Source organism: Polyodon spathula, chromosome 23, assembly GCF_017654505.1.
Source record: "Polyodon spathula isolate WHYD16114869_AA chromosome 23, ASM1765450v1, whole genome shotgun sequence".
Taxonomy (NCBI): domain Eukaryota; kingdom Metazoa; phylum Chordata; class Actinopteri; order Acipenseriformes; family Polyodontidae; genus Polyodon; species Polyodon spathula.
The window spans coordinates 24,862,856-24,884,962 of record NC_054556.1 but is presented as its reverse complement, the minus strand read 5'-3'; the positions used below and the strand labels follow the sequence as shown (position 1 = coordinate 24,884,962).

At 37.5% G+C, this 22,107-nt stretch overlaps 1 protein-coding gene across 2 annotated transcripts; it reads left to right on the top strand.

The window, feature by feature from the left end:
• Nucleotides 1-1,786: 1,786 nt before the first annotated feature.
• LOC121298293 (cadherin-like protein 26) lies at nucleotides 1,787-15,283 on the top strand. 2 transcript variants are annotated; one of them, XM_041225342.1, is made up of 18 exons: nucleotides 1,787-1,971; nucleotides 6,348-6,437; nucleotides 6,542-6,658; nucleotides 7,686-7,841; nucleotides 8,247-8,394; nucleotides 8,817-8,983; nucleotides 9,104-9,232; nucleotides 9,631-9,816; nucleotides 10,276-10,544; nucleotides 10,805-10,953; nucleotides 11,173-11,406; nucleotides 11,540-11,761; nucleotides 12,448-12,578; nucleotides 12,921-12,986; nucleotides 13,218-13,265; nucleotides 13,405-13,491; nucleotides 13,976-14,065; nucleotides 14,216-15,283. In XM_041225342.1, exons 1-18 carry the CDS (start codon nucleotides 1,942-1,944, stop codon nucleotides 14,453-14,455), a joined length of 2,559 nt encoding a protein of 852 aa, XP_041081276.1. In that variant the 5' UTR covers nucleotides 1,787-1,941; the 3' UTR covers nucleotides 14,456-15,283. The 2 variants fall into 2 exon arrangements, with proteins under 2 accessions (XP_041081276.1, XP_041081275.1); XM_041225341.1 differs by having other exon boundaries at nucleotides 1,788-1,971; nucleotides 6,539-6,658.
• Nucleotides 15,284-22,107: the final 6,824 nt, after the last annotated feature.

Here is a 22,107-nt window from a genome sequence, read left to right as displayed (position 1 = left end):
TCACATTCCTTTGTGGGTGCAGGTAACTATGGTGACAGACTGCATAAAAGGAAATGATGGCCAGCATATACTGTATTTAAATATTATTAAAATGAACATCAGTCAGGTGACTAGGAGCCCAAGGGAACACACGTTTAAGAGTGAAAACACCAGGCCTCTTGTATTGTGCACACTACCTTGAATAAAAACAGGCTCTCACTATTCTGGGATCCTAATGTAAACACACAGCCAAGTGTACATTATAGGGAAAGCACAGAGAAAGCATTGCAAAAGACTTACCTTACGACAGAGCAGTGTGGTGAACTACGGACAAAATCAAAGGTACTGTTTAAGTATAAGAAAAGCATATATATATATATATATATATATATATATATATATATATATATATATATATATATATATATATATATATATATATATATATATATATATATATATATATATATATATGCGCGCGCACACACACACACACATTTAATTTAGCTCTCAAATTGTTTGTCTTCAGACTTGCCTGGTCTTATCCTTGTTAAGCCCACACACTTGATCCTGTTGAGAAAGAGCATTGCTGGTGCTCCTTCTGCTCACTTAAACTGAACTCAGACCCAGAAAGAGGGGACGATAAAATGTGCAACACATTAGAAATGTAACATGCAGTGTTACCTTTATATTTTGGATAAAGCTAGAGTAGATTGTATAATATAATACTGGAATAGCATGAGTAAACAAAAGATGCCGGTCTCACCAGAAAGTACACTGCCCTTTGGGAGCTGGAACTCAAACCATTAATGGATTTGGTTGCAGCCCAACTTCTTTGGTAACTATGCTGGGGCATATTAAGACAATTTAATACTGTTGGTAGTCAATATTTGACAGACACCTGCTTGAAAAACAGGTTATGCAAGAATCAAAAGAGCAGGAAGCTCTCTGAAGAATATTTAAGTGTTACCAGCACTAAAAGAATCAATACCACCTCCCGAAGGCTTAAAAAGAAATTAAAACAGACATAGCCAGCTACAGTAGATTCTCTTTACAGTACCCCAGACTGCTGTACTTGCTTAAGGTTTGTTTGAGCTGGAACTTAAAAGGCTTGACAAAAACTAAACAATCTCCTCCATCTCTCATACCATACTGTAATTTGAATAAGAAGGATTTTCACAAATAACTCCCCCCTTCTCCCCTGAAGCAGGGGAGGGGTCCAATTGTATTTTATTGGTTTGACGGTTTCTGCCCTGGAGTAAAAGGCAGTGGGAAATCTCAAAATGTTTAATTGAAGCATACAGTACAGCCAGCAACAGCCGCATCCTATTATCTGTTCACCAGTATGTGTATTATTACTTACTCTGCTTCCGTTGTGTACAGTACAAGCATTCTAGATGGTATAGAAATGGATATATATATATATATATCATGTATCATATGGGTTAATCTATAACAAAACGATGTAAAGCTCATCAGTAATTGATTAAATATTTTACAATATGTATTTTGTAAACTGTAGACTAAAGTTATTGTATTTATCTATTAAACCACATTTAGAATTAACCATTAGGAAAAAAAAAATCTTATAAATGTTAGTGTGAAAAAAAAAAAAATCTGAAATATGTTTAACATTGTACTAGTTAAATACAACAACAGCAGCAACCGTTTGTTAGATTATTCACAGTGCTTGTCAAATGAACAAAACCTTCGCCCGAGGCTTAGGTGGGACCTTTGGAAGCAACCTCACCAGCCTCGGGTAGGCTGACCCTGCTCGGAGGTGGAGACAAGACCTCCATATAGTCTGCTTCTTGTTGTAGCTAACAGTGACTTGCACAGTGGAGCACACAAAGCAGAAAATGAATAACGACTAGGTGTAATAATAAGAGACTATTTAAAAAAAAAAAAAAACTATTACTCAGTCTGAACTTTACGTGATATTTGGAAAACATCGCCCTCGGCATGACAAAATACACACTTCTTCTTCTAACTGTAAGTAGTCGCAGCGTTCCTTGCAACAGAATTAAAACCTGCCAGTACCTAGTGCAAATGGTATATTTTAATGTCTTGAAAGCCAGTTTATGGGCAAAAAGTCTGTCAACTGTGCTCAAATACCCATGAAACAAATACGTACAATGTGTTAAGTCATTTATAGTTACAATTTTGCCTGTGAAACGTTAAGAAAAAAACAACAAACAAAAAAGTTAGACCAGATGTATTTTAACAACAGAATTAATATAATTTAATGCAGGTTAAAAAAAATGTCCATTTTAAATAGAGAAATATGGCGAGAAAGCAATGCATTTCTTATAACGATTGCCCTTGGTACATTTGCTTGGTAATTTTGCAGTTTCTGTTTCTGTTCTATTACTAGGCAATACTGTTTGCCATGGCACCACATAGATTTAACACGAATCGGCTTGTATAAAGGCTAGCTGTTCCAGTCCACAACCTTCTTGCAAACCTTTACACATGCATCGTCAGTTGTTAAACTTACAGGTAATAGTTTAGTCCCAGATAAATAGAAATCAACTCACAACATGGACGCTTACCTTCTGTTACAATTGTACTATCAAATTCGAATTGAGTTAGAAAAAGATGTTATTTAAATACAGAAAATATCTGTATCCATAAGTGAGCTACGCGCATACTGTATAGTAAGTCATGTTATTAATATGTATTCTTTAGGAATATCTCTTTGTTGTGTCAGCAAATGTGGTTTTTATTGTTTTTTTTTGTTGCTATGGCTAATCAGGTTCATATTTTCAATTAATATTATCAGCGTAGCGCATTGATATGTGCCCTGTAATTTGGGTGTCTGGTTTTCAGATGGCTTTTTTTTTTCAAATTCGGGTGAATACTTTTTTAAAAATCAGGTAGAATTATTTAATGAAAAAAACAGGATGAAATATGCGAATCAGCTTTGCGTTGTCGGTGCCAGTTCTCCCCTTCCAAACCAATGTAAGCTATGACCTCTGAACTGTTTGCTTCGCTGCCCTCCTAAGCACACTTAAGTAAATAAACAAATAAATAAATTCGCACGGGACTCAAATCCCCACATAAACAAGTGGTTTCCTTCTGTAAAAACCTTTTACTCGAGTTTTTTTTTTTTTGGCAACATGCTAGAATACAGGAACAAGTCACAACACTTTCTGATAATAATCCTTCTCCTGTTTGCAACTCATTAAAAGGTTAGAGCTTAACTTTATATTTTTTCCCCGATTTCATGTAAATCGCACTTTTTTTTTTTCCTAGATGAAGAACAATTTCAGATTTAGCTAAATACATAAGCGTATCACAAATTCGACATTTAAAATCTGTTTTTTTTACTCTTAGCAAGTGAACATTTAGCTGACATGTTAAACCTGGGTTTCTAACGAATAAATCAGTGAATTTAAGTACATTTTGTTTACACTTGGCAAGTCAACATTTAGCTAACATTTCTAACAAATACATCTGTGAAAAATACATGTAACTTAAAACTTTTTTAACGTGGCAATTCAACATTTACCCAACAGATAAATCTGAAAAAGAACATTATCGTTCAACAACTAAATCTAAAAAAAATAATCTGAATTTAAAGGTTTATGCACACCGGGATCAAAGCAAACACCAGTACAACAAAAGTACATACAAAAACCACAACTGTAGCTAGTCATGAAAAGAAAACTCTTCTGTTGCTCTTTTTGTGGAGAGGAAATAAAATAAATAACACGAAGAAATAGAGTATGGGTACACCACACACTGAAACAAAGGAAACAGTTCAGGGAATACCACTGGCTTGTTAAGGAGCTAATGTGATTATTGTTATTGGTCAACATTATTAAAACAAAGAAGCCTCATTTTACAGAAAAAAAAAACAAAAAAACCAGTCTGTGCCGCTCCCTGTCCTTTTGACCGTCACCGAGTGCAATTCAGAACTGCGTGGTCCTCTGTTGTTAATTTAACAGTCCTGGAGCTTACAAATACTATTTATTTACTAATACACAAAAACATGCTTCGTTTAGGGCTTTTGTTGTTTAAACTCCTCAAATTTACAATAAGCAAATAAAATACAAAACTGGTAGTTTGTTTTAAAATGATTTAGGGTACACACTGGTAGGTTATATAATATTGTTCTATATTTTATGAAGCACAATGAAAGCTTGGTACAGGTAAGCATTATAAAGCCCAGAGATATTGTAAAGGGAAAACTGCTAAATTGACATGCATATTTTTCCCAGGTAAACTTATAAGGGTAACAGATTGATAGTCTCAAACCACATGTCAAAAGTACTTTTTCAGTACTTTCAGTAGTTTTCAGCAATATCCTTAATAACTGGGAAAAAAGGCTGGTTATTTTCATTGACAAGTATTAGCTTTATCTGTTTAAAACTATAAAGGAGGACTAAACTCACGGATTGGGTGGAAAAGAATGTTCCAAATTTGACACTGGTAGAATTTTTTTTTTTTTTTTTTTGGAGAAGCAACCTATAATTTGCATACTGAAAGATTATGTCTGAAAGCCTGTATCTGCCAGCCCACCTAGCAGGAAGCCACTATCAACAATTGAAATGGTCTGATAATGATCTTCTCACCCCAGCCTTGTGAAAAACTGAAATGAGCAAGTCACTGTACCACATTTGAGAACCATAAGGGTAAATAGAGGGTTTAGTTTGCAGATTTGCGCATTGACTTACCAAGAGTTCTGCACATCCAACTAGTATGTGCATTACCCATATAAATGGAATGATTATCTTTGATCGTGCTCCATTCAATTGGTCATTCAAATATGATGTTTGGGACATTGAAACATTTACAGAACCGCATCTTTCCTGGAAGGGGTGAATCGATGAATCGTGAACGTATTGAAAAATCTGTAGTACACTGTGGCAGGCTGGCGAGTGGATAGAGGCCCAGAGACAGTGTAGTTCAAAAAAATAACTTTTATTATAAACAAACACAAAAATGAAAGGGCACAAGGGCCAAAACAAAGCAATTTAAACACAAAGAAAAACAAAAAGCAAAACTTACAAAAATAACAATTTCCAGGCTGGGCAATGTCTTCACTGGATTCAAACTTTCCAAACAAAAAAAAAAAAAAAAAAAAAAAAAACAAAACAAAAAAAAAAAATATCCCCAACCTGCTTCCTCAGCTCCCTCTTTTCAAATGAGAAGCAGAGGCCTCCTTTTATGTCAGGTGGCTGGGCGCTGATTGATCGTTAATTAAACTAATCATCTAATCAACCCCAGCCACCTGAACACAGTGAACCAAGGCAGGTAGGGGAATTTAACCCCATCCCTGCCAATTTCTAAAGAGCAGAGTTGTGCTCTGCCACATACACATTAAAAGGAATTATTTTTATGAGTTTTCATACTTTAAAAAATAGTTTGTGAGATAGTTCTCATTGATTTAGTGTCTTGCTTTGTCTTTGTCTATGAACATTTTAATTGAGTAAAATCATTATTCTTTTAATGATTTATGGAGATGGAGTAATTTCGTGGTATAATTTTAAAGACGTTTCGTATTGTTTTAGCGACCAGCCCAGGCTATTTCGTCTTGGTCTGTCTTTCCTTCCTTCAATGTCATATTTTAAAGACAGTGCTTACATTAATGTTTTATTTTGTGCAGGTATTATGTTACTGTTTTTATTTTTATTTTTTTAACAAAATGGCCCATCATTAAATGACTGTTTGATCTTATTATGCACCCCACATATACACCTATGTATTGCGATATAACATTACGACCTGCATAGCATGATACATATCGTATTGTGACATTAGGGACATTGTTACACCCGGTTTTACATGTAATTGCATTTTCTAACATCTGGGGGAAAAAAAATAAAAACCACAAAGTCATCTGTTGGTACTGTAAAGTGTAATGAAGCTCATGATCTACTGTAATATAATATATTATTATACATGTTTTTTTCTGCTTATTAAAAATGTTCTTCTGTTACATGTAACCTTAATCCCCAAAATCCCAAAGGACACTAGATGATTTAGCTTTAGTCATTGTCCGTTAATTCCATTAACAATATATGCATTAATCATAAATTCGTCATGTATAATTTGGGGATTAAGTGTCGTTAATAAAACACAGCTTAATACACTTTAAGTGGTACATAAAAATGTTAACTTCAATGAGAACACAGATTTATTTGGCAGGTAACTGAATAAGAATAAGCATTTCTGAGAAGTCTGAGGTTTTTCTTAATCTGTGTATCCTGTGCTTTCGCCAAACGTAAGATAATGTTTTGCTTTACCTGGGTAACATTTCCCATCAGTTTTGTGAGTTACAGTAGCGGTACAGTTAATATAGACTTCCTGCGATTTGTGTTTGTTTTTTTCCTTTGCAAACTTCACTTGTTTTATTTTTCTAGGTTGCTGTGGCCTGTGGTCTCAATCTCAAAAGAGGTGCTGGTAATGAGCAAACATTGGCACATTCGTCAACTTTGAAAAGAGTAGCGAGAGTGAGTATTACGTTGTTTCGTGTTCCCGTTTCTGAAAACGTTTTGTTTTGGCCTGGTCTCTAATAAAACTTTCTATTTTATTTATTTATTTATTGGCAAAGAAGCTAGCGGTTGATCCAGACAGCGCACGCCCACTACGACGCATCAAGAGGCGATGGGTCCTGACTACCATTGAGGTTGAAGAAGGAGATCCTGGTCCCTTTCCCAAGTTTGCTGCAAATGTGAGGGTGGATTTTGCTTTTACATTAGTTGATGGGTTATGTGCTGGAAAAAGGAACAGTAAAAAATGTGCACAATATTAATTTACTTCTTGTGTGGAATTAGGGAATTCTTTTCTGATAGTTCCAATTCTGAGTTCTGTGTACCAAATTCTGTGTAACTCCAAATTAAATGCTCCAAATTATGCTAATTTATATGTTGGATATCAGGAGGAATTATTTATCCAGATATTAATCAGTTTATTCAACATATTGTAGATTTTATTTTATTTTATTTTTTTCCAGTATTAATTACTATGGTTTCAATTAATTATTTTGGTCTTGTATCTTGTATATTATTTAATTCACACCTGAATTTTTAAAATAATAAATAAATTACTGTTTATATTTATAGATTTATATACTTTGTATTTTAATAATGTATGATCTTTTAATTATGCAATTATCTAATTGGTAAGTAATTAATCATCACTGGTATTCAATTATCTTATCATTTTTATTTAAACACCTGGCTGCGTTTGTTTCTAACCTGATGAAAGTACTTTGTACTGAAACGCTGGTCAATAAAACAAATTGATTTGTTTTTTGAGTTTTATGCGGTTTCTTTTCTTTTTTAAAGTTTAGTGTTGGCATTGCCTTGTAAACCGGCACAGCATTACTTTATTGGTGTGCATACCCTCCTTTTTAATTTTTGGGGATTTGGAACCCCACACTAAAATACTATACTGATTCCTGTGTGGGAACAGATGGGGCCTTAATTCCTGCTGCACGGGAAATTAATAAGAATAGTTTGGTCATGTGACAGTACTTTAAATATTAGGTCTCCAGCTTCATAATGCTGTGAAACACTGCCTGTCTGATTCCTGTTTCATTTTGGCATGTCAGGGAACCAGCCTGAAATGTATAACCCGCTTACTTATGGATCGCATTCATAATATGTTTATAACATAAGGAGGTGTTAAAGAACCAGTCAGTTGATCATTAAAATATATTCCTTAAGGCCTCCTTCTGTTTTTTATTTCCTCAACAGCTTTTCAATGACAAGGAAGCCAACATTACCATTAAATACCTAATCAGTGGTCCAGGAGTTGATGAGAATCCACGTGGATATTTTTCCGTGGATGACAAAACTGGGGAAGTGTACACTCTTAAGACCATAGATCGGGAAGCAACGCCCACCTTTGTAGTAAGTACATTTCTGCAGCTTGTGATAAACTTCTTAGTTAAGGATGAATGTCAATAAGGCCCATGGCCGGCTTGATAAATGACGTTTCTGGAAAATTTAAAGTCTTATGTCAGTTTCGCAATATACCATACTTGTCTACAGCTATTGTCTGCATACACAACTTTTTGTTTCAGTGCATCAAAACAGAAAACGTTATTTTAAATATGAATGTGTTAAAGTTTTACGAATTAGCAAAATTAAATACAAAAATGTAATTGTTTTTGTCACATAACTGGTAGCACACTCCCTAGGTTTGCTTTTGAGTCCTTAAAGATTAACAGTTTGATTCTACTTGCATTGTGTTGTGAAGACCTTGATACATCTGGCCCATAAATACTGACGTCTTTGCTTTCTGTGGATCAACAGATCAAGTTTGATGTAGCTGACCGGAGAACGGGAAAAATAGTTGACCGGTCCTTGGTGTTTAATATTGATGTAAAAGATAAAAATGACAATGCTCCAAAGTTCAAGCAGCCAGTAGTAGATGTCCGTTTGAAAGAGAACACTCCGGCAGGTGAGCTGTGTAGTGGTGTAGGGTTTAGGGTGTGCTGGTACTTCTAATTTCCTTTAAGAAGTATTTATCAGTAGTTTACAGGCTTGGGCAGCAATCATATAAATGTGGATTTATGTCATACTTGCTGATGCTTAAAAGGTTTACCAGAGTATCAACACACCCCTGCTAAGTTTTACAGAATATATTTCTTTTACTGTTTGTGGTGTAGAGCAAAATATATAGCCAAATGCTCCAATGCAGCAATTTATAAAAAATAAAAATAAAACAATGTATTAGAAGACTCCATTGCAGAGACACAAGTTTTGTGGTAAAATAAATCCTGTATTATATGTAAAAAGTATCTGAATGGTAAATAAGGTGTGCAGAGGAGTTTAAGTATTATGCATGAAGTATCATTGTTTTTTTTTTTTTAATTCTTTTAGGGAGTGATGTCATTCTATTGCAAGCTGAAGACATTGACAAACGTGGCACCCCCAACTCAGAATTCTCCTATTCTGTTGTTTCTCAGGAGCCCTCCTCAACAAAAAACAAATTTAACATTAATCTGGACACTGGCATTGTGTCTTTTGAAGGGTGTTTGGATTATCAGGTACTAACTACTTGGCAACCCTAGAAACTAATTGGGTTATTGTAAAGTTTTATAGAATTGGTGGCCTGGTGGTTAGAAAAATCTTTCATTCATAATATCCTGTGGCTCTTTGTCTTACAGTCTACCAAATCCTACAAGATACTTGTTGAAGCGAAAGACCACGGAGAACCACAACTTTCATCCACGGCAACAGTGAATGTCAAAATTGAAGACGCTAACAATAACCCACCAGTGTTTGTTAAGGAAGAGGTACGATTCTCAGATAAGAAAACACATTGTTCCCAAACCTATATCATATTAATGCAAGGGTAACTTTTAGGGGGCAAGTATTGGTATTGCTTGTGGGTGGTGGTGTGGGGGCTTATTTCCATACTGACAGCAAAACAGGTCTAAGAAAACAGAAAAAATACGGTAAGGCTAGCGTGCAGGTGGCATAGAAACAAACCATTTGAGCAGTTTCAAGCTGCTAATAACAGTAAAAGTAAATTCCTACTATAGGAATTGGAGTTTGAAATATTACATTTTGTCATTTTTTGTAATGCCTCTTAATACATACTATTGTATGCTAATAATGGACCTTTTACTGTTGTAATTGTCATTATGCACTGTATATTCACATTCCTATAGTTATGTATAAACGGTTGTAGTTCACAGGAAGCGTGAAGGAACAGCAGGTAGGTGTGCCTGTATTAAGGGTCAGTGTGGAAGACAAAGACACTCCCAATACACCAGCATGGAGAGCCAAGTATACCATAGCAAAAGGCAATAAAGATGGCAATTTCAAGATAGAGACTGACCCACAAACAAACGATGGAGTCCTCACAGTAATCAAGGTAGGGTTGTAACGCATGTAGCAGTATAATTAAAAGGGTTGCAGCTAATTAATCCTGAAATCTCATCTGTAGTACAGTTCCATTTGTTTTGTCGGTCACGGTAAATTACCAATGGAGAGGCAGGACTTCACCAAATAAATCCATGTTTGCTAGCATGTGTTTAATTAAAAAAACTGCACAGTAGGAAGTACGTGACAAGAAAGACGTATAGACTCCTGTGTTATATCAGCTTCAACCCCTTTAAGCAATGTTAATGTGTTGTGTAACTTTAACGTACAAGTTTAACTAAAGAGACCAACATGGGTTCTTGAAAACTTTATGCGCTTTCCTATTAGTTAAGCTGAGGCGGTACTTACATCTGTCGTCATTTAGATCAATTGAGTATGCCCCATTGTGTAGGAATCTGCTAAGCGCTTCACACCAACCCTTAAGTTAAGAACAATCCTGTTTCTTTTGAAGCCCATGGACTATGAGAAGGGATCTCGAAATGAGCTGGTCATTTTAGTGGAGAACGAGGAGCCTCTTTACATCTGCCCCGGAGTGGGAGGTAGTGCCCCAGCAGCAAGGGGGCACAGTGTTCCTGTGGTCGTCAATGTTGAGGACGTCAATGACCCTCCCCATTTTGAGCATCGCGAGATTACATTCTACCAGACTGAGGGCACCAAGGCCCCAATACAGCTTGGCAAGGTTCATGCAGTAGACCCGGATGCAGCACACAGTACTCTAAGGTAGGAGAGCTGATCTCAGTGTCTCCCTGTAACCCAACATCTTACCCCTGTGCAACAAAAAATAAAATAAGCAATCAAGCGTTACTGGAAACCCTGTTTTTTGTTTAATCACCATTAATTGTAGCTAATTTTGCAATGTCTGTTAAATCGCAAATTTACATGGCTGCTAAAACATACCTTATTCAGTAAAGCATTGCAAAAGCAGAAAAAAAAACAATTACTGAGGTGTTTTTTTTTATTTATTTCATTATCTTGACTAGGTATGAAATACCTGCAGGCAGTGACCCAGCGAAATGGTTAACAATTGATAAAAACACTGGTGAGGTTACAGCCATTTCAGAAATGGATAGAGAATCTCCCTCTGTTAACAACAGCATTTACTCCGTGATTGTGCTTGCTATTGATGACGGTAAGCAGCATAAAGGATTCATATCAGTAATAACCGGATATTTGTGTCATAATGCATGAGGTATTTTATAACTTAGACATTTTATAACTTCAAGCAATAAAAAAGGACTTAGAAATCTGTTTACTTTAGTAAAAGTGATATAGTTGGTTTCTTTTGCGCTTTTCTGTTGAACTGCTAACTGTTTTGTTGGGTTTTTTTTTTGCTTTATTTGTTTTGTAGGTAAGCCCCCAGAGACTGGCACAGCCACAGTGTTCATCCATTTGATGGATGTCAATGACAACAACCCCTTCCTTGTCTCCAAATACTTGCACATGTGTGACGACCCCAAAAGCACCTCCATCTTAGTAAAGGCTGTAGACAAAGACATTGAGCCATACTCAGGACCCTTCAACTTCCAGCTCCTGGACAAGGGGAATGTTGTGACGAACACATGGAAACTGGAGCAAGCACAGGGTAAGCACTTATTGAGTGCTTCTCTATCACTTGTGTTCACCAGTGTTCAGTGTTCAGCAGGCTATAATGCAAGTCACTATAATGTGTCTGTTCATCTGGTATGCACTGTAATATTTTCTTTGCATAATTGCAGGGGAGTCCATTAAACTTTTAAGGCTGCGAGAACTGCCACCTGGCAACTACACCGTGCCTTTGAAAATCTTTGACCAGCAGGGCTTATCTGCAGAGGAGGACCTTGTGTTAAGAATTTGCGAGTGCTCTCAAGAGGGCATCTGTAGACCTTTGGAAGCTCAGTCGGCCAATTTTGGAGGAGCTGCTATTGGTGCCCTGATAGGAGCTCTTCTACTGATGCTGTGTAAGTAAAGCCTGCATTTGGCAAACCGGCAGAATGTCGCATTGTTAATAGGGATAAGTAAAAGGAAATAAGGGAAAGCCAAGTTACATGCAATGTTAATGTGGGAGGAACAAGCCCTAACGTGCAAGTTTCAAAGATCTGACGAGTTTGGGCTTAGAGATGGAAGTGTTTTGTTAATCCGTCTGTATGGTAGATATCACATCTACAGCACTTTCTGTTTTCATTGTCTCAGGCACTGCGTCAAAGCTTGTGGCAACTCGAGGCAAGTCAAACTTTACAGTGGAGAAGTTGCAGTGCTGCTTTAAGTGTAACCTCAATGCACCTTTTTGCTTTTCTTTCCCTAACTTGGCTGTTTGTACGTAGGATGTGTTGTTTGGTGAACGAAGCACCTCATCCCCTTTCTGACACTCATGTTACCTGCAGTGGATATGTGTGTGTGTTTTTTTGTTGGCTTTTACAAAATCGTTAACAAGGCACCAAACATATAAGGACACTAAACTATAAAGCTAAAAGCCATTTCTATCGTAAAGTAATTCAAGTTTGAAGGTGGACCTCTGCAGAAATGGCAAATAACAGGCTTCTAGTTCTCTTTAATATGTGTTTATAACAAGTTGTCTAGCCCTGTCAAAAGTTAACCGCATGAAATGTTTTTTTAAAAATGCAATCGTTTGGTTCCTGTTTCGTAGTACTCTTGCTCTGTTGTATGCTCTGTGACTGCGGTGGAAAGATGATCAGAGAGTTCCCTCCAGGCACTGCTGATGAAGGAAATCAGACCCTCATCAAGTACAATGATGAAGGAGGTGGCTGCCCTTCTCAGGTGACTAACAGAATGTAGCCGGTGAAGTAATGGAGACATGTGACTGTCCAGCATGCACCTATGCAGTTATTGGGACTGTAGATCATGGTGTATCTGACCTGCTGCATGCATGTCATACTGCAAATTAATACAGAGGCTGTAGAATGTCTCTGGTAGTATAAGAACTGCAGTTTTAGCAAAGAACTGCTCAAATTGTGCAAAATGAATCTTTTATAATGCACACAGCATGGTCATTGATTGTAAATCATAAAAAAGAATGTTACTTTTTTCAGGTAATTCTGGTGGCACATTCCACCTAATGAAAATGTATCTACTGCAACAATTTTATATTATCTCCTTTAGGCTTCCTCATCAGTCATTATGCCTTTACCTACAGCTGACCATGGAATGACAAAGAATAGCATGCAGGTACAGTGAGGCTGAAATTCTTTATTTCAGGGAAACATCAAAATGTGTAAAATCACTCCCCCTGCCAAACTAGCAGTGTATTATAATTAGTATATATTTCTAACAGCACTATAATGAATTACAGTGAGTTGTTCATACTGTATCCAACACTGCATTGGATTTACATGCAGTCATATTTATTGTAATCTTCATGTAAGACGTGCCGAAACATGACTCTTGCTTTTTCTGCAGACTGGCCAGTGTGGGAATGGGTTTCAGAAGAGGTGCAGCCAGGATATGGTGAGTGACTGGAGTAGCCAGGGGGCGGGGGGAGCTATAGGCTTTAGGTACAGTATGTGGCAGTACATGCTCTGAAATTGTGTGAAATACAATCTATATCAAATTGATTGTGACGCTGCTGGGTGCAATATATTTTTAGGCTGTATTTGAATCGGACGGAGTCACCCTGATGTTACCTGTACGCAGCTCCTGGGGCTTGAGGGAGGACAGGATGTATGGGAGGCATGTAAGTATGGGATGAATTCTCACACCACTTTATCCAGATCAGACTCAACTCACTATTAAAAATGAAACTACCCCAGTCCTTCTATCAATTACATTTGTATTTATTTAATCAGGAGATTTACCTATTGAGACCTGAGCCCTTTTTTACAAGGGGGTTCTGGAAAACAATTAAAAAAGACAATCACAAAGAACAAACACAATAAAAAACGTGGTTCAAACTTAATCACCAGCACAGAGAGATATACTGTACTATACTATTTTTTATACTATAAAATACTATACCCTATTATAGCATGCCATACCATACTATACTATACAATACTGTAATAATGTATTTTACTATGCTAATCTGTAAAGGTCAGACCTCTAGGCCACCTGTCTGAACTGATCAATTCCCTGATCAGCAGTCATTGTACCAAGGTTGACTGTTAAATGGCAGTTTCAGTAAGCCATACATTGTAATGCTGTAATATTTGTATTCTCAGACTGAGACAGCCAGGTACTCCCGAACAACGAGCCTTCAAGCAGGGAATCTGGAATCTGAGAGAAAGAATCTGCAAGAGAAGATTGCTACGGTATGAAGCAGAATGTTTGTTTCTTAAAACCTTTAATATGTGGTAACTCACAGCAACAGTTATGAAAACGTAGTAAAAGCTTCTGAAAGAATGGTACAGTGCAGACCAGTATGGGGAATCATATCCAAAATGTTTGTTTTTTCTTTTCAGAGGCTGTATGCCCTTAATGGTTTAGATGCTAACTTTAATAACAACGAGCTGCACTTCTATGCTGAGGAGGGTGAGCTCCACAGACTCCAGTCCCTGGATAACATCAGTATTGCCGACAGCAGGCAAGGACTTGACTTCCTGAACGACTTAGGGCTAAAGTTCAGCATGCTGGGAAGAGTCTGCCAAGAGGGCCTGGTGCAGAAAGGCTTTACATTGAAGTCAGTAACAAAGAGTTATTGACCAACATATTGTGCACTCAGATTATACCAAGTGACCCCGTTGTGCAATTCTCCATCTAGTTCAGGCAAACCCTAAAGGCACACATTGAAATAATTTCAAATGTATAATTGCACAAGAACAGCTCTTGGGTGTCCAGTAATATATTCAGTTAAAGTAACAGATTGGGATCGAAAGATGTGCAATTATTAGCATTTTGACTGAGTGTCTCTTGTGGTGTGTTATAATTGTGTCACACAATACAGTGGACACTTTTTCAAACTTTCTAGGGAGTTTTTTATGTTTTGTTTTGTTTAGTACACTAACTATTAGAAATAAAATGAAAACAAATCAAGTGTTAATTTTTTAAAGGTTCATTTCTACTGGTGTTTTGCTTCTTAGATATTATATTTTTATGTCCATATTTTCAAAACTTGCATTACAAAGTTTTTTTTTTTTTTTACGTAAACAAATCTGCACATGTCATGTTTTTTCTAGTTAAACAATTTCAATTACATAAAAAAAAACAATAAATAATAAATAGTGGTCTGCAAGGGAAGGTTATATCCATTTATGGTTGTGGTTGTATGTTAAGTATGTTACAGATTTTATATTTACCGAGGAAAATGTTACCCAGAAAACACTTCATAGCCTAGACTGATTTTCACATGCATGTACTTTTTGAAAACAAAGATTTGTATGTTATTCTTGTTTTGTTCAACTGTGTGTTTGGTAATTTACAGAGCGTAAATCCCATTCTCTGCATGTTTACTAAAATGACATCACTGTATGGAGCAAAGCATCCAAAAAAATAATAAACTTTTTAAAATAACCACTTCAGGGTCATGGGTTTGTGATTTTGGAAGTCTGCTCACTTTGAATCAGTCTTAGGACCCAACTTGTAGAAATCCCTGCCATAATAATCAATTAATCAATTATTTTATATAGCGCCTTTCTTAGTGGACCACCATCATGAAGTGCTTTACAAGATGCAGTAAATACAAGAAAATCCATAATACTTCAAATACAGAGAAATGCATAATACATGATAGTAACATAATATGTGAAATAGTAGCAGCAGCTATAGCAGATATCAGGCTTAAAGAGCATGGAAAGCAAGAGAGAACAGGTGGGTCTTGAGAGTTGATTTAAAGCGAGCGACGGTGGGAGCATCATGCACCAAAGCTGGGAGAGTGTTCCAAAGAGTCACAGCCATGAAGCTAAATGAGAGTCAGCCAAGTGTGGTGCACTTTTGCTTGGGGATAACAAGCAGGCCAGAGTCGGAGGACCTCAGCTTGCGGGCAGGGACACAGCGGGTCAGCAGGTTGAGGAGGTACTCGGGACTTGTGTGATGAAGGGCATTGTAGGTGAGCAGGAGAGTTTTGAACATAATCCTGAACTTGACGCAGCCAGTACAGCTGAGCAAGATGGGGGGTGATGTGGTAATGTATTGTATTGTATGCTAGATCAGCCGAAGGGTCTACCCCATTAAATACTCTGTTGAATTACATACATTCAAATAATAAAAAAATGTTTTTAATCTTACTTTAAAAGGCAGTGACAAAACGCACACCTTTCATATGGCAAGGAGGTAAAACTGGAGAGTAGAACTCAGGTGAAAGCACATAAAAAAAAAAAAAAAAAAAGGCAGAATTTTATTACAACATGGGGGATAAAATAGTGTGACACATGTCCAGTGATTCTAAAGGTGCATCCTTAATCAAAGTGTCCTTGGGAACATTTGCTAAGGAATGCCCATAGCAAGTTGTATTCCAGTTAGTTAAGCAGTTCTCAAAATTGCAGCTGTGACTATATAGTTGTGGACTATATACCTAGCTTCAGGGAAGCAGATATAATCCTATCAGCAGGCATGTTTCAAACTCTAAAGAATTCTGCCTCACCCATGAACTTCTCCACTTTTGTGCTCTTCCAAAAATATGTTTCAGTGGGAATTTGCCTCCAGTGCTTTAGTGTTCCTGCTATTGTTATTGTTGAATAAACCAACAGCCAAGGTGGGATGACATTTTTTATCAGATGATGGATGCTTTTATAAGCTATACTTTAATTGTCCATTTTTATGTGACAACTCAACAAAGTGCAACAAAGAAGTTTGTAACAATTGAGGAGATTAAGTCTTTACTGTACAGAGCTATTCCTTCTTGGCTCTTGCGTCTGCTCTTCACAGCACCATGTAGGGTTATTTGCTATCTCTCAACATCACTGACGCTTGCTAGGAGAGGCCAGTGCCCAGGTAAAGGAGGTATGTTGACATTTTCTGACTTGGTTGACAAAAGGATTGATGACTGACTTGTTGGATGTGCTCCTTGACGTTACTTTTCCGCTTTGCTATAAAATTGGGTAAGTAACTTCTTATTAAAGATTAGACCATTACCTGCCACAACACAATAAAATACCTTAATGTGCTGGTCCAAAGAGCTTGCAGAAGAAATCTGAACTCCACAGTAAATTTGGTCTCATAAAAAAATTAGCTCACTTTGTTGCTAGATAGGATGGAATGAACTCATTGGATCTGCAATCCACTCCACCTCTCTACTCATTGCCGGACCTGACAGAAGCAGTATCTGTTTTGTTGTCTTCTTTATGCCACGTCGAGGAACCAGCTTTTTCAGTTATCAAGCAACCAAGCTGATATTACATAACAATGTCTGGTTTTGATTGTAGCCAATTTGGTAAACCAATAAAATATGGTAATCAATCAAATTGCACAGGACCTCCGCTCCATTGAAGCTAAAGAAATCCTCCCCCAGTGTTACTGTACCTGTAGTGTTTTGCCTCATGCTCTGAAGTTGGAAAGAAACACAAGTGGCAGAAAACAAGTCTTTTGATTTAATACAGCATATTTGAGAGGAACGCTTCCTGCTGAAAACCTTTTCTCACTGTTTCCTGAAGTGAGGCAGTGTGTGTGTGTGTGTGTCTATGGAAGGTATACTCGGTTGAAATGCCTGGCAACCGGTGTTTATGTTTCAGCACCACAAGGGGCACCATTGTCCATCTGTAAAAAGTCGGATGAATGAATCCTCTTTTAAATACTATTTCATTACAGGTATTTGATTTTTTGTTTTTACTAATTATTTATTTTGTGTTTTGTGTTGGTATGTTTTGTCACCCCTTATTGCCTTTGTTGCCTTCACACACAGTTAATCCATTCTTAGTAATACTGCTGGTCATGTTTCTACTGGTTTAGTGTCATTTGGTCCTTATTATTTACAAACAGGCTCTGACAAGCTCTCTGAACAGATAAACAGGTGCTTAGTTCAAGTGAACAAAGCCAACTTTCATTACAAAACCAAAGGCTGTATTCTCAAAGCCTTCAAAATCATCAACATTTTTAACAAGAAAAAAAAAAAAAAACAACACAAAAAATGGTTTACACAGTCAGAAAAAAAGAAACAGGTCAGACATTTAATTCAGGGAATGTATTGCTCTTATTTGCTTTAAAACTGTAATAGATTTTTCTGAAAATGAACTGCACCAATAGCAATTTGGTAAGACTTAATGGACCACCATCACAAAGTGCTCTGAACTGTGCATTATAGGCAGAGTCACTTACAATAGGACATTGATTTAACATCTCATCCACAGGATGGAACACAAAGAGGTTTAATGGTAGCAGTAGGATTTGAACCAGTGACCTTCTGCTTACAACCCCTTGCCTTTATCTACAGGCCCACACTGATAAATGATAGCTATCAAGGTGATTGTAGAAGAGGTGTCATTACAATCAGAGATTGCTTACAGGTATACATCTGGCACTTATACTCACTCCCTGGAGCACATTCTGACTATAGTTAGTGAAGAAAACAAAGGGAGGGACTCTAAGCTATGAGGTCCCCTGGAGAGAGAGCTACAGAGCTGGGGGATAGGATGAAAGCAGCAAAACTGTATGCTTTTCAAACACCCTCTTGTTTGTCTACAGTCAATTACAGCACATTACAAATTGACTACACTTCATGCCACAGTGCGACTGAGATACATTACTATACAGTACAAAATAAAAATAAATAAATAAATAAATAAAAAAGGGGACTAAACATGGTTTCACATGACAAGAAACTGGAATGCATATGTTGGGACTTGATCTCAAGCCCTAAAGGCACCTCTGTCTTTAACCTGTCAAAAAAACAAAAAAACTGTGTACATTGTTTGAAAACATTCAGATGGGTGGTGAGCAACGGGCAGGCCTTTTTCTAGCCAAAGAGAATCACTCCCACTGAAAATTGTCACAGGTACACACAGAGGTGAGAAACGATGTGGAAACACAAGACCATCATGCTGTCAATGGGGTGTACAGCCACCATGGCTGCCCAGACAAGCACTGACCCCATTTAACAAGTCTGTGAGGTGTTTAAATTGTTTGGAGGGGATAAGTGCCCATTCCTCAATGATTGCTGTTTTTAGCTTCAGGGCAGTTGGGGTGGAAATCTACAGCAGTGCCTGTTCTTCAGAAGAGCCCTGGTGAAACACAGGTCTTTTATACAACCTGATGATCATTTTATCGCCATCAGAAAAGATGGTCTTGGGTTAACAAATGAATCAGTCAGCCCAGTCTATTTTCACAGGCATTCATAAATTACACATTTTCAATTCCACAGGATTAAATATAGAGAAAGATATGAACAAAGCTGACAGATCCGAGTGATTTTTAGCCTGAGTTTGTTTTCTTTATATAAAGACTTTTTATTTTATTATTTTTTCTTCAATGTTAGCATCTGTAAAGTTATAGGCTGTTGGACTGTATGTTACACTTTCCCTCATTAACCTGTGGTTAAAATGCCTCTTAATTTAAAGTTAATTGTCCAGTTTAAACAGCATGAAAGATTAAAATTAATGTAGGAGTAAATGGAAAATATGAATCAAGTATAATTACAGAATGCGTGTGTGGAAGGGGTGTGGGTAATTCACTGACCAGGAGACAGAGAGGTGTAATTGAAAACACCACACAGGTGCCCAGTTTTATTTCAGGGGTGCGTTGGGTTTGTTTAGCCCACAGAGGGCACTGTTGGTCGGTGGTCTGCTTACCAACTATGGTAAACAGAACCACGGGAAAACCAAGCAATGGTAAACAGTCCAGGCGCACTCGCATGTTCTTCAAAACAATACTGCAAAAATCGAAGGCACAAAGAAACAGGGAAAATAAAACAGTAACAAAACTACAAAGAAAAGGTGCTGCACTCCGCAGCAATATCCCGGTCGCCGCTGCCCGTGCGACCCGGCTCACCGTCCTACGCTGCCAGCTACCTAGCCTGCTCAGCTATACTTATTCAGGGATCTGCCCAAGGGTTCCCCTCCCTCATTGTCTCGCTCTGAACCTCCGTTCCGTTCAGTCGTGGACCAACGTTTCTGCGCACTCTGCGCGTTTAGAAGGGCAGACCTGAGGAAACAACAGAGCGTAAATCTATAGGGCTAACGATCTCCCAAAATGCGCCTCTCAGCCATTCAGAGAGGGGCAAAGTCCACACACTCACTTTCCCACCTCCCCGTGTCACTGCCATGACTCACAGGCAGTTATTGGACGACTGCCACCCTCTTCTTGCAGCCCTGTGAACGCGCCAGTAGAGTCAACACAGATCTCTCCCTGTTACAGCGTGATAAAAACAACATGTTTTCAACTTATACCAAAATAAATGAGCCATGCATTGTGCACAAACTCAAACGTTCCTGATTTGTTTTTTTAACAGACAAACTGGTACAGATTATTTGTGCTGGCAAACCGTAAAACGTTATTTCACACAAAAGAATATTAAGAGACAGCTCTCCAAACCTGCCTTGCCAATCTAGTCAGACGTTTAGGGTGCACCTAGTTAGGGTACTATAATGGCTCCTGGTTACAGTATCATTTTGTAGTTTCTTTTGGTTACATTATGGTAAATAAAATTATGTTTAAATCCTACAATTCTAGGTGATTCAAAACAGTTGGCCATAGCTGCACAGTATATTAAATATTTTATTCACTAAGCCTTCCCAGAACTGAGGTGGAACTAAAACGCATACATTTTTTAGGAACACAGAACAAAAACCTAGGTGTTGCATTTATTCCCCATCTTGAGTAGTTTCAGATACTTTGTATACTAAATGTCTTGGGATCCATGAATAAGAACACAAAAATATAAAAAACAATTATGAATGAGAGAAGGCCATTCAGCTATATATAGCTCACCTGGTTCCTAATAGCTGATAGAATTGTCCTGTTTTCAAATACATACATTTATTTTTCCAGTTATCCAAGGAGATTCTGGATCCAGCAGGATGGTCGTCAATCACAAGAAATACTAGCTGTATTGATACAGCTTACTGCTTAAGAGATTTCACCACAAACCCCTTGAACTTGAAGTTCTGTGGTAAGAGGGCAGAAAACAACTATTTATACGGTCTATGCAGATAAAGCATCATTCCATAGACATACTGGAAATACCTGAAAAATAATCATCTCTCAACAAAACCCTTTTGTTTGTCATCAGCTACTTCAAACTCAGACACGTTAAGTGTACAAAAGGTGTCTTAAGCATACTTAAGTTGTTGCCATCTGGCTATTGTCTCTGACCTGGACCCTTCAGACTGGGTAATGCTGTGCCAATCCGTCTGTACTGTAAGTGTCTGTGTACTTATCCAAAGACAGGGGACACTTAGGGTACGACCATTTGCAATGTGTTGTTTTATTGGCAACAAATTCACCATTAGGGGGAATACTGTGATGGAAATCTGAAAATCAACTGACACTACCCAAAATATATTTTAAGAGTTTTATTTACCCAAAGCACATTCCTGAGAAAGGATCAGACACACAGAGCGCAAAGCTGTCTGCAAGAGTCTGATAGCCAGTTTCTGTCAGTACACTATTCTTATAAGCCTAAAAAGCAGAACTTTTTTTTGGCTTGTGGTCACAGCTGCTGACATCCTCTTTATTAGGAATCATATCAGTTTATCAGTTTCATAGCTGCTAAGTTCCTCTTTACTAAGAATCAAAGGTTTCATGAAGTTCATACAAGCACAAAAACATGCTCACTATTATTTCATTATACTTTTCTAACACAATTCCTCCCTTTTTGTCATTTATGACAAACCAAAATAATGAACAATGAAAAAAAAAAAAAAATATCCAACGTATCAATTCAGTTACGATTCAAGATACATCTTCACAAACTTCTTCATTGAGATTAAGCAAACAGCTGGTTTGTGGACTTTAGTCCTTACATTTAAGCAAGCTGGAGGATTACACTGTTAATATTATTTAAGGACATGCTGTCTTCATCACTTCTTTCAAAGAAGGGGGTTACCCAGTCATTAGTCTGTTTCAAAGCCTGGTAATGGACCATTTGATGTGAGACAGATTTCTCTACAGCACGTACAGCTAGACCTCGAACACATGGTATCAAACAGCATCCACAAAGAGATAACACAGTTATGGCCACAAGTATACCAGTTACCAATGACAATAAAATTAAAAGGAAAGAGGCCCCCAAACAGTCAGTTATTTCATTCACAAATGTGACCCATTGTCTGAGCTCAATTTCATGGGCACTCCATATCGGGGTATAATTTCCCTTACCAACACGCGGGCTACCGCTAGAGTGGACGCATGTTTGACAGGGAAAGCTTCTACCCAGCGTGAGAACATATCTACAAGGACTAGACAATACTTTTTGCCCTGCCATGGA

Bases quoted from the DNA above. Each gene is read 5' to 3' on its own strand.
- LOC121298293 (XM_041225341.1), top strand. From the start codon at position 1,942: ATGACAAAATACACACTTCTTCTTCTAACT. The intron at 11,762-12,447 runs GTAAGTAAAGCC...CCTGTTTCGTAG, and splicing joins AGCTCTTCTACTGATGCTGT to TACTCTTGCTCTGTTGTATG. The intron at 13,266-13,404 runs GTGAGTGACTGG...ATATATTTTTAG, and splicing joins AGAGGTGCAGCCAGGATATG to GCTGTATTTGAATCGGACGG.